The 12,982-nt window shown below is 47.2% G+C and overlaps 1 protein-coding gene across 1 annotated transcript in view; it reads right to left on the bottom strand.

Annotated features, from left to right (window-relative positions):
* Positions 1–12,982, bottom strand: part of MYO7A (myosin VIIA) — a gene marked incomplete at its 5' end in the record, with an annotated part of 76,103 nt that overhangs the window by 24,170 nt on the left and 38,951 nt on the right. The window contains 8 exons of the mRNA XM_029286838.1: positions 556–746; positions 2,658–2,827; positions 4,278–4,404; positions 5,960–6,077; positions 8,395–8,565; positions 10,418–10,645; positions 11,579–11,752; positions 11,888–12,007. Coding sequence (XP_029142671.1) covers positions 556–746; positions 2,658–2,827; positions 4,278–4,404; positions 5,960–6,077; positions 8,395–8,565; positions 10,418–10,645; positions 11,579–11,752; positions 11,888–12,007 — 1,299 coding nt within the window. The remainder of the gene's footprint in view (positions 1–555; positions 747–2,657; positions 2,828–4,277; positions 4,405–5,959; positions 6,078–8,394; positions 8,566–10,417; positions 10,646–11,578; positions 11,753–11,887; positions 12,008–12,982) is intronic.

Below are 12,982 nucleotides of genomic sequence, written 5' to 3'. Positions count from 1 at the left end.
TATATATATATATATTATATTCAAGTTTATTATTGTATGTTAGAGTTAAAGTATGCTAATTTTGTTTGTATTATGAATGGATAGCTTAATTTAGACTTGGGATGTTATGTATTTATCCCTGTACTCAGTTCTGGGAAGTCCGGGGGGGGGAGGGGGGAAGGGGATGAAGGGGTAGAATTATATAAAATTTGGTGTATTTATAAACATAATGTAAATGTTTGTCTTTAAGAAGAGGAGATAATCGGCTAGTACCCCTAAACTGCATCCGAGGTGGTGGAAAAGAAGGTGATGGGATGTGTAGGATAGTTGGAAAGGAGGAAAGAGGAGAGGTGGTGGTCAAGAGGGGGAGGAAGGAAGAGGGAAGTAGGTAGGAAGGTGGAGGGAGTGTGGATGCAGGGGGGGGGAAACGCCGATTATTTCTGAATACCTACTGAGTAGGTTTTTTATGTGTTTGTTTTTCTAATGAAATGCACCATATTTGTATTACTTGTTCATATGTTCATTTGAAAAAAATAATAAAAAATTAAAAAAAAAAGAGTGTGTCGAGGGCTTTACCACGATGTCCGGGGGAGGCGTGGTCATCGTGGGCAGGACGTAGACCGAATCGGTTGGAAAGTCTCCCTTCTGCTTGGTCCGTTCATTGAGTCCGTTGGCCCAGCCGGAGTTCATCACGTTTTCTCCCGTGTCTTGGTCCAGAAGCAGCAAATCTCCTTTCAGGAAGCTGAGAAAACCGGAATCATCACCAGCTGGAAGGAGAACAGAATTGGAAAACCTCAGCGGGGAGGACGAGAGAGAGATCAGTACCTGAGGGGCTGCCACAAGGAAGAGGGGGGGGGTCAGGTTGTTCTCCAAAGCACCAGAGGGCAGGACGAGAAACAAGGGCTGGAAACTAATCAAAGAAAGAAGCAACCTGGAATTAAGGAGAAACTTCCTGACAGTGAGGACAATCAACCAGTGGAACAGCTTGCCACCAGAAATCGTGGGCACTCCATCACTGGAGATTTTTAAGAAGAGGCTAGACAGTCACTTGTCTGAAATGGTATAGGGTCTTCTGCTCTAGCAGGGGGCTGGACTAGAAGACCTCCAAGATCCCTTCCAGCTCTATTCTATTATATCTGGTGTCCATTTAGAGAAGGCCTCTGTGTGGTTGCCATGATCATCTGGGCTCCTGTCCAATGAACCTCTTAAGACCAAAGACGAACTAGAACAGGGGTACGCAACCTTGACTCTTTTATGACGCGTGGACTTCAACTCCCAGAATTCCTCAGCCTGCATGGGGGAATTACGGCTCCTTCATGACTTGCAGACTTCAACTCCCAGAATTCCTGAGCCAGCATGGGGGAACTATGGCCCCTTCATGACTGGTGGACTTCAACTCCCAGAATTCCTCAGCCAACATGGGGGAGCTATGGCCCCTTCATGACTGGTGGACTTCAACTCCCAGAATTCCTCAGCCAACATGGGGGAGCTATGGCCCCTTCATGACGCGTGGACTTCAACTCCCAGAATTCCTGAGCCAGCATGGGGGAACTATGGCCAAACTGGTTTCATCCGTTTTAGAACTGTGAATCTAATTGTAGACTCCTATTACTACTACTATTACTACCTATACCAGGGAAAGAAAGAAAAGGAGGGAAGGAAGGAAGGAAGGAAGGAAGGAAGGAAGGAAGGAAGGAAGGAAGGAAGGAAGGAAGGAAGGAAGGAAGGAAGGAAGGACAAGGGCATCAAAGGAAGAGGAAGAAGACAGGAGGAAAGGGGAAGGGGAAAAAATGAAAGAAAAAGGAAAGGAGGAAAAAAGGAAAGAAAGAGAGATGGAAGGGTGAGGGGTGAGGGTGAGAGTAGGGAAGGAAGGAAATAAAGAAAAGAAGAAAGGAAAGAAGGAAGGAAGGAAAGAAAGAAAGAGAGAGAAAGAAAGATGGAAGGGTGAGGGGTGAGGGTGAGTAGGGAAGGAAGGAAAGAAGGAAGGAAGGAAAGAAAGAGAGAAAGAAAGAAAGAGAGATGGAAGGGTGAGGGGTGAGGGTCAGAGTAGGAAGGAAGGAGGGAAGCAAGGGAGGAAAGAAAGAAAGAAAGAAAGAAAGAGAGAAAGAAAGAGAGATGGAAGGGTGAGAGGTGAGGGTGAGAGTAGGGAAGGAAGGAAAGAAGGAAGGAAGGAAGGAAAGAAAGAGAGAGAGGAAGAAAGAGAGAAAGAAAGAGAGATGGAAGGGTGAGGGGTGAGGGTGAGAGTAGGGAAGGAAGGAAGGAAGGAAAGGAAGGAAGGAAGGAAGGAAGGAAAGGGCATTAGAGGAAGAAGATAGGAAAAGGGAAGGGAGAAAAAGAAAGAAAAAGAAAAAAAGGAAGAAAGAAAGAGAGACGGAAGGGTGAGGGGTGAGGGTGAGAGCAAGGAAGGAAAGAAGGAAGGAAGGAAAGGGCATCAAAGAAAGAGGAAGAAGATAGGAGAAAAGGAAAGGAAAGGAAAAGAAGGAAGAAAGGAAGGAAGGAGAGAGATGGAAGGGCGAGAGATGAGGGAGGAGAGGTAAGGGAGGAAGGAAGGAAGGAAGGAAGGAAGGAAGGGAGAAAAAAAGGGAAGGAGAGGAAAAGGCAAGGAAAGCTTTTTTCACTCGAGGAACTAACTCCCTCCATTCCCTTCAAAACCCCTTTCGGCTGGCTCCTCGGCTCACCCGGATTCGGATTGTCCTGCAGCGTCACCACATATTTCGATCTCTTTCTCAGCCCTTCCAGGAAGGTGACCACCAGGTCCCGGATGTCCTCTGCGTTGTTGGAGGTGAAGGTGTACTCGTCGCCTTTGATGGTCGCCAAGGTGAAACTCTGCCCCTGGAGTTTTCCTCCGCTGCCGAAAACAGGACCAAAAAGGGAAAGAGACCCAACATTTCACGCTTAGAAGTCTTCCCAACCCCCTTGGCAAAAAATATCGGCCTGGCTAACTTGGGCGAACACAACCTGGCTATTAGAGAAAGAATCCTGTAGAAGGAAGTAGATGACTTCAGGTGGACTCGTTGTGTGTCCATCACACACACACACACACACACACACACACACACACACACACACACACACACACGTCTATGGAGGTTCTCAGTCCTCCAGGTCGTGGTTGCCCCAAAGGTGCTTTTTTTCAGGAGACAACTGGACTTCCTTGTTTTTTCTTTGACGTCCTTTTGCTTCTCATCCCAGAAGCTTCTTCAGCTCTGACTGGAGGGTGGGGAATGGAAGGATTTATCCTCCTTGCAGAAAAACTGGTCATTTGCATTCTTTTAGTGGGTCGTTGAGGCCACTTGGAGGCTTACCTGTGTTTTCAAGATCACTGGAATAGTGCAAATGAGTGATCTATCTATCTCCAGTCTACAACACAATCCTTTCCACAGTTCCAAGAAGGCTCTACAGCCATTTGCACCACTCAGGTGACACTCAGGACACAGATAAACCTCCAAGTGGCCTCAACGACTCTCTAAAAGGATGCAAATGACCAGCTGTCTACAAGGAATATAAATATAAACGACATCACCCATCTCCAGTCTACAACACAGTCCTTTCAGCAGCTCCAAGAAGGCTCCACACCCATTTGCACCCCTACTCAGGTGACCCCGAGGACACAGATAAACCTCCAAGTGGCCTCAACGACTCTCTAAAAGGAGGCAAATGACCAGTTTTTCTGCAAGGAGTATAAATCCTTCCATTCCCCACCATCCAGTCAGAACTGAAGAAGCTTCTTGGATGAGAAGCGAAACGTCTTCAAAGAAAAACAAAGGAAGTCCAGTTGCCTCCTGAAAAAGCACCTTTGGGACAACCCTGACCTGGAGGATGGAGAAGCTCCATAGACACCCAAGAAGCTTCTTCAGCTCTGACTGGATTGGTGGGGAATGGCAGGATTTATACTCCTTGCAGACAGCTGGTCATTTGCCTTCTTTTAGAGGGTCGTTGAGGCCACTTGGGGGTTTGTCTGTGTCCTGGGCTTTGGCTTCAGAGTTCTGATTTGCTGGCGAGAAATTATCACCAATTTTGCCCGCGGGCAGAATGAGGCTGACATACAAGACTTTAAGACTGCCTGTCAGGATCCCATTCTGTAGAAAATTGGAAATGACCACTTAGAACAGTATTGGCAACTTTTAAAATGGGTGGACTTCAACTCCCAGAATTCCCCAGCCAGCCATGCTGGCTGGGGAATTCTGGGAGTTGAAGTCCACCCATCTTAAAGTTGGCGACGTTGAGAACCGCTTCCCTAGGGCACTGTTCGTGCAGTTATGGATTACCTCTTTTTTTTTTAATTTTTAAGGTCTTACCTATTGCTGGAGACCGCAGTTATCTCTGGGAAGGAATATTCCAGAAGGACCTGTTCTTGTTCATCTACAAAATAGACCCCAGTCCAGTTCACAGCTACAATCAGCTCATTTTGCGGAAGGCTGGGACCTGGTGTTAGGAAAAAAAGAAAAATGCAGGAAAAAAATGAAGGAAAGGCAGGTGTGGTTTCACCCCGAACCATCTTGCTCAAAGGAATGGCGGTTTGCCTATTTTAACGCACAGGTTTGATAAGATAGTCCTCGACTTACAATGGTTCATTTAGCAACCGTTAGACCGTTACAACGGGACTGAAAAAAGTGACTTACAAAAGGGTCCTCGGGCTGTGGGAGCTTCATCGCTGGAAGCTTTCAAGAAGAGACTGGACTGCCATCTGTCAGAAATGGTGTAGGGTCTCCTGCTTGGGCAGGGGGTTGGACTAGATGACCTCCAAGGCCCCTTCGACTCTGCAATTCTATTCTATTCTATTCTATTCTATTCTATACTATATTCTGTTCTGTACTATTGTCATTTCTTTCTTCCCTACCTCTCCTTTTCTTCCTTTGTCCCTTTCCCCATTTTTCACCCTTCCTCCATCCCTCCCTGTCATTATTTTCCTTCTTTCCTCCCTCCCTTCCTTCCTTCCTCCATCCCTCCCTGTCATTATTTTCCTTCTTTCTTTCTTTCCTTCCTTCCTTTCCTTCCTTCCTCCCTCTGACAACCATCCCAGTAGCCCCATGCTCATGTAATCAAAATACACAAAACACAACCAGGACGTATCTTAGGATGATTAGGTTCCTTCCAACTTTATCATCATCATCATTATTGTTGTTGTTGTTGTTGTTGTTGTTGTTATTATTATTATTATTATTATTATTATTGTAGGGTCAGGTGATCGATCCCCTTTTGTGACCTTCCCAGCTGGCTTTTGAGAAGCAAGGTCAACGGGGGGACCCCAGATTCGCTTAACGACTGCATGTTTCACTTAACGACTGCAGTGTTTTTCTTAGCAACCATGGCAAAAGAGGTGGTAAAATTGGGTTTTACACTTAACCTTCCGACGGACCAAGTGGATGGGGAAGCCAGATTCACATAACATCTATGCTGCCAATTTAACAACTGCGGTGATTCACTTAACAGCAACTGCATCTCTAAACAGCCAGCATTCCTGGCTGAGGAATTCTGGGAGTTGAAGTCCACAAGTCATAAAAGAGCCAAGTTTGAAGACTCCTGATTTAACAGCTAACCAGCTTATGTAATGTAAGATTTAAGATGTAATGATGGGAATGACTCAGCAGGGTCTGTGTCTCTTTAAGAGCCTTTGTATAAAAGGGAAGGCTCCGCTGATGTGTTCTCTCTCTTCCGTTTTCCTGCTGTAATGGCTGTGTGTTGCAGCCTGCTGTATTAGCACGTGTATGTATATTGTTCCTGGCGTATGATATTGTAGATAGTGTAAGATAAACCACCATTTAATATAGACCACTGTTTACTGTGTTTACTCCTGGGTTATCTCAGCACAATAAGACTGTGCACGCTTTGACACAAATGCTTGGGGCTTACCAAATGCCTGCAGAGGAACCCTCGGGGGTCAGGAAAAAGTTGACAACACAATTGCATTAGTGATCCCTACCTGTTGTGCAGTAGCATGAGTTCGCGGTCTTCGAGCGAAGGGAAACTTTTGGCTTACCTGAAAACTTAAATGCTTCGTAGAATCTGGAGAACAGCAAAGGCCACTTAAAACGGGCAAAATCCACCACCTCTTCTTTAACTCGCTTTGGGTCCACTCTCTTCTGAGTATAAATTCCCTGGAAGGCAAAGAAGAAAGTCTTGATTGTTGACATGGATTAACAGAACAACAGAAGAGTTGGAAGGGACCTTGGAGGTCATCTGGTCCAACCCCCTGCTCAGGCAGGAAACCCTATACCATTTCAGACAAACGGCTGTCCAGTCTCTTCTTAAAAACTTCCAGTGTTGGAGCATTCACCGCTTCTGGAGGCAGGTGGTTCCACTGGTTAATTGTTCTCACTGCCAGGAAGTTTCTCCTTAGTTCTTGGTTGCTTCTCTGATTGATTATTTTCCATCCGTTGCTTCTTGTCCTGCCTTCAGGCACTTTGGAGAATGGCTTGACTCCCTCTTCTTTGGGGCAGCCCCTCAAATATTGGAAGACTGCTATCATGTCTTTCTTAGTCCTTCTTTTCGTTAAAGTAGACATACCCAGTTCCAGCAACCGTTCTTCATACATTTTAGCCTCCAGTCCCCTGACCATCTTCGTTGCTCTTCTCTTAGGTTAGCAAGGATGAGAGCCTGCTTTATATTCCTTAGCATTATCGTATTTGTTTAGCGTCCGTAAAGTGAGCCCATTCCGGTGTTTAAACATGTGTTGAAAAACATGTGGAAGGATGTGCAACAGGAAACAGCAGACATGCTGCTTGCTCTCCTGAAAAACCAGTTCAACAATGCCACAAAGAGAAATTCAGAGTTTGGCGGCATATAAATGTAATAAATACATAAAAATAATTTGTTGTTGTTAGTTGCGAAGTCGTGTCCGACCCATCGCGGCCCCATGGACAACGTTCCTCCAGGCCTTCCTGTCCTCTACCATCTTCTGGAATCCCTTTAAGCTCACACCTCTTGCTTCAGTGACTCCATCCAGCCACCTCATTCTCTGTCGTCCCCTTCTTCTATTGCCCTCCATCTTTCCCAGCATTAGGCTCTTCTCCAGTGAGTCCTTCCTTCTCATTAGGTGGCCAAAGTACTTGAGTTTCAACTTCAGGATCTGGCCTTCTAAGGAGCAGTCGGGGTTGATCTCCTCCAGGACTGACCGGTTGGATCGCCTTGCAGTCCAGGGGACTCGCAGGAGTCTTCTCCAGCACCAGAGTTCAAAGGCCTCCATTCTTTGGCGCTCAGCCTTTCTTATGGTCCAACTTTCACAGCCACAGATTGCAACTGGGAAAACCATGTAAATAAATTTATGTATTTATTTCATTCAATTTGGGTAATGCCCAACCCCATCCAGTTTTTGGGACTTGGCCTCTGTTTAGATGCCTAAAAGAGACGGGGAGTTTGATAGCTCATTTACAACTGACGTTCGTTTGTTCGTTCGTTCGTTCGTTCGTTCGTTCATTCATTCATTCATATATATCCCACTTTTATTAATTTTACAAATAGCTCAAGGTAGTGAACATATCCCATACCATCCTCTGCCTATTTTCCCCACAACAGCCCTGTGAGGTAGGTTGGGCTGAGAGAGAGAGAGTGACCAGCCCAAAGTCACCCAGCCAGTTTTCATGCCTAAGGCGGGACTTGAACTTGGAGTCTCCTGGTGATTGGCTCACAGTTACTCAGCTGGCTGTCATGCTGAAGGCAGGACTAGAACCCACCGTCTCTTTGGTGATTGGCCCAAAGTTAGGCAATTGGCTTTCATGTCTAAGGCGGGACTAGAACCCACCATCTCTTTGGTGATTGGCTCAAAGTTACTCAGCTGGTTTTCATGCCTAAGGCGGGACTAGAACCCACCGTCTCTTTGGTGATTGGCCCAAAGTTAGGCAATTGGCTTTCATGCCTAAGGCAGGACTAGAACCCACCGTCTCTTTTGTGATTGGCCCAAAGTTAGGCAATTGGCTTTCTTGCCTAAGGCGGGACTAGAATCCACCATCTCTTTGGTGATTGGTCCAAAGTTAGGCAATTGGCTTTCATGCCTAAGGCGGGACTAGAACCCACCGTCTCTTTCGTGATTGGCCCAAAGTTGACAATTGGCTTTCAAGCCTAAGGCAGGATTAGAATCCACCGTCTCTTTCGTGATTGGCCCAAAATTAGGCAATTGGCTTTCATTTCTAAGGCGGGACTAGAACCCACCGTTTCTTTCGTGATTGGCCCAAAGTTGGCAATTGGCTTTCATGCCTAAGGCGGGACTAGAACCCACCATCTCTTTGGTGATTGGCTCAAAGTTACTCCGCTGGCTTTCAAGCCTAAGGCAGGACTTGAACTCATGGTCCCTTTCGTTCTAGCATGTGCCTTATCCACTGCAGATGACCCTGCTACGAAGTTGGGCAGGCAGCTTCAGCTGGACCTGTCCTGCCTTCTTCCCTCCCTCCCATTGCAAAGGACATCCATCTGCTTTACCTTTTTATGGGCAGCGATGATAAACTGGGCCCACTTCTCCACGGTTTTGGAAGGGGTGATCTCTCGATCCGGGATGTAGGAGGGGATCAGATTCAGGAGGCGCTCCAGGACCATTTCGGATCCATAATCCACATAGTATTGCTGGGAAGCTAACTCGGCCATGTCTTCCTCCTGTAAAGGCATACAGGAAGAGCCAGTCAATCAATCAATCAATCAACCAACCAATCAATCAATCAATCAATCAATCAATCAATCAATCAATCAATCAATCAATCAATATCTTCCGACTCTCTTTAGCACGGCAGAAGATAACAACATTGGTATCTTTTTTCTTTCTTTTCCCTCTTTACGCTATTTTTTTTCCTTTCCCGCCCCCTTCTTCTAGTTTTCCATTGCTTTTTTGAATTTCTGTTTGCATTTTATATTTTGACAAAGCAATAAAACTATTGTCGTAAATAAGGAAAAAATAAATCTAAACATCCTGTCAATGCAGGGATCCCCCAAGCTTTTCAGCACCAGGGACCGGTTCTGGGGAGGGCAGTTTTCCCTGCGGACTGGAGGGGGCCTGGATGCCGCACATGCATGGAATGGGGCTTTGCTTGCTTCTGCGGCCCGGTTCCTGATGGGGGAGGGGCGGGCGCAGACTGGTACCGGTCCTGGACCAGACGTTGGGGACCCGTGCTGTAATGGACTACAGGTAGTCCTCAACTTACAGTATTTGTTTAGTGACCACCTGAAGTTACGACGACACTGGAAAAGTGACTTATAATCAGTCCTCACACTTAAAAACCATTACGACATACCCACGGTTACATGATCAAAATTCAGTGCTTCGTAGCCAGTGTGTATTTATTATGATTGCAGTGTTCTGGGGTCATAATCACACATTGTGACCTTCCCAGCTGCATTCCAACATTCATTCATTCATTCATTCATTCATTCAGTCAGTCAGTCAGTCAGTCAGTCAGTCAGTCAGTCAGTCAATCATGTATTTGTTTGTTTGTTTGTTTCATGCCTAAAGCGGGATTGGAAGCCACCGTCTCCTGGTGATTGGCCCAAAGTCAACCTGGTGGCTTCTATACATAAGTTGGGACTAGAACTCACAGTCTCTGGTGATCGGCCCAAAGTTACCTAGCCGACTTTCATGCCTAAGGCGGGACAGGAACTCATAGCCTTCTGCTTTCTCGCCTAGTACCTTAACCACTAGACCAGGGGTAGGCAACCTTGGCTCTTTTATGACTCAGGGACTTCAACTCCCAGAATTCCTGAGCCAGCATGGGGGAACTAGGGCCCCTTCATGACTCGTGGACTTCAACTCCCAGAATTCCTCAGCCATCATGGGGGAACTATGGCCCCTTCATGACTCGGGGACTTAAGCTCCCAGAATTCCTGAGCCAGCATGGGGGAACTATGGCCCCTTCATGACTCGGGGACTTAAGCTCCCAGAATTCCTCAGCCAGCATGGGGGAACTATGGCTCCTTCATGACTTGTGGACTTCAACTCCCAGAATTCCTCAGCCATCATGGGGAAACTATGGCCCCCTTCATGACTCATGGACTTCAACTCCCAAAATTCCTGAGCCAGCATGGCTCAGCTTGGAAACCTCTCCCTTTCCCCTCAGCATAGCTGGCTGAGGAATTCTGGGAGTTGAAGTCCACGAGTCATAAAAGAGCCAAAGTTGCCTACCCCTGACCTATACTAATATTGTTGCTCAAAATGACCCTGTCCAAATCTAAAGACTTGTACTATTGATTGATTGATTGATTGATTGATTGATTGACTGACTGACTGACTGACTGACTGATTGAACCAGATGAAAACCCTTTTTGAGAGACACAACTCTTAGTGGCTGGCTGCAGTAATACCAAAAGAAAACGCCACTCATAAAATAACATCAAAAATGCTGGCCCCACAGCTTTTCTCCTCAGAGACCCCCATCTTAGGATCCAAGTTCTTTTTCTATCCAAGATTTGGATTCATCCCAAATTCTGAGCGTAGCAGGGACTTCCAATGCCAGCTTACCTTATCACACCGGTACTCCCCAAACTTCACCCCTCTGACGATCTGCTGGTAAATGAGATTGGTGGCAACGTAGTCGTCGGTGGGGTTGTGCCAGGGGGTAAAGATCTCCTTCCTGAAGAAGAGCCGCCAGGGGGCGTTGCGTTCCTGGGCGCCCTGTTCCTTGGCAAACTGCTCGCACTGGGAGATGGCATCCATGACGTGGTCACTGCCGCTTCCGAGGGAAGAGACCTGGCAGAGAGGAGAGAAAGAGAAAACCAACTGGCAACTTTGGGCCAATCGCCAGGAGACGGTGGGTTCTAGTCCCACCTTAGACATGAAAGCCAACTGGCGACTTTGGGCCAATCACCAGGAGACGGTGAGTTCTAGTCCCGCCTGAGGCATGAAAGCCGACAGGGTGATTTTGGGCCAATCACCAGGAGACAGGGAGTTCTAGTCCTGCCTTAGGCATGAAAGCCAGCTGGGCGACTTTGGACCAATCACCAGGAGACGGTGAGTTCTAGTTCCGCCTTAGGCATGAAAGCCAGCTGTGTGACTTTGGACCAATCACCAGGAGACGGTGAGTTCTAGTCCCACCTTAGGCATGAAAGTCAGCTGGGCGACTTTGGACCAATCACCAGGAGATAGTGAATTCTAGTCCCACCTTAGGTATGGAAGCCAACTGGGTGACTTTGGGCCAATCACCAGGAGACGGTGAGTTCTAGTCCTGTCTTAGGTATGAAAGCCAACTGGGTGACTTTGGGCCAATCACAAGGAGACGATGAATTCTAGTCCCACCTTAGGTATGAAAGCCAACTGGGCGACTTTGGGCCAGTTATCAGGAGATAGTGAATTCCAGTCCCACCTTATGCATGAAAGCCAACTTGTGACTTTGGACCAATTACCAGGAGACGGTGAGTTCTAGTCCCGCTTTAGGCATGAAAACCAACTGGGTGACTTTGGCCAATCACTTGTCCCACCTTAAGCATGAAAGCCAACTGGGCGACTTTGGGCCAATCACCAGGAGACAGTGTGTTCTAATCCCAACTTAGGTATGAAAGCCAGCTGGGTAAGATGTTAAACCAGGGTTTCCCAACCTTGGCAAGTTTAAAACGTGTGGACTTCAACTCCCAGAATTCCCCAGCCAACATCCTGGAGCTCTTTTCTCCCACCGCTGCTTCCTACCTTGTCAAAGAGGGCGATGTAAAGCGAGAAGCCAAAGTGGTCCCTCAGACTTATCTTGTCGGCCAGCGAGCTGCAAAGCTCCTTAGCTGTGGTGGCCGAGTCGGTTAACAAGGTCTTGGTGGTGCCGTCCATAAACGTGACCGGAAGCATGATAGGCTTCTTCGATTTGGTCGCCTGCCAGGAGAAACCAAGACTGTAAAAGGCGACTGGCAGCAAAGGCAGCGCAATTAGAATCCGAAACCGCGCCTGGATCAGACAAAATCTGGGCTGTTTCTGAGTTTCAGCTTTGCGTGTCTTCAAAATGGCTACCTGAAGCTCCAGCCAGCTTGGGGGCTGCGTCCTGGTCCCGTTGACAAACGTCCTTCTCAGCCGCTCTTCGCAATAAGGGGCGTACCCCGGGGGACCCCCGATGATGAAGTTCCTTAAATACTGTTGTGAAGACACAAAACCGACACGGAAAGAGTTAGCCACGACTGTCATATTTTGAAAAATGGAATCAGAAATGGTAGCCCATAAATTAGCCTAGTTCTTCGTTTAGTGGATTTTTTGGGGGGAAATGTATTTATTTATTCGCTCAATGACCAGCAACATTAAATAATAAAAAGGAAAGGAAAAACAACAACGACAGGAAATGCCATCAGGATGGAGAAAGAGAAGTAGCTGCAGTTCTCTATTGGCAATTATAAAATAAATCAAATGTGGTATACTCTAAACATGGCTAGGGAATTCTGGGAGTTGAAGTTCGCACATTTTTAAAGTAGACAAGTGTCAGGGTTCCGACAAATGAAACCCTCCAAAAGATCTTCGAGGCATTGTTTACCTTAAAGAATCTTTTATTCTACAAACAAAGAATCTCAAATGGAGAGCCCAGCATTGTATGCTATATTCTAGGGCAGGGGAAGGCAACCTTGTCTCTTTTGTGACTCGTGGACTTCAACTCCCAGAATTCCTGAGCCAGCCATGCTGAGGGAAAAGGGAGAGGTTGCCATGCTGAGCCAGGCTGACTCACGAATTCTGGGAGTTGAAGTCCACAAGTCATGAAGGGGCCATAGTTCCCCCATGCTGGCTCAGGAATTCTGGGAGTTGAAGGCCCCGAGTCATGAAGGAGCCATAGTTCCCCCATGCTGGCTCAGGAATTCTGGGAGTTGAAGGCCCCGAGTCATGAAGGGGCCATAGTTCCCCCATGCTGGCTCAGGAATTCTGGGAGTTGAAGGCCCCGAGTCATGAAGGGGCCATAGTTCCCCCATGCTGGCTCAGGAATTCTGGGAGTTGAAGGCCCCGAGTCATGAAGGAGCCATAGTTCCCCCATGCTGGCTCAGGAATTCTGGGAGTTGAAGGCCCCGAGTCATGAAGGGGCCATAGTTCCCTCATGCTGGCTCAGGAATTCTGGGAGTTGAAGTCCAC

Source organism: Protobothrops mucrosquamatus, unplaced genomic scaffold (assembly GCF_001527695.2).
Source record: "Protobothrops mucrosquamatus isolate PMUCROS unplaced genomic scaffold, P.Mucros_1.0 scaffold5362, whole genome shotgun sequence".
NCBI lineage: Eukaryota > Metazoa > Chordata > Lepidosauria > Squamata > Viperidae > Protobothrops > Protobothrops mucrosquamatus.
Note: the sequence above shows the minus strand (reverse complement) of the source record. Positions and strands in the feature narration are given on the sequence as shown.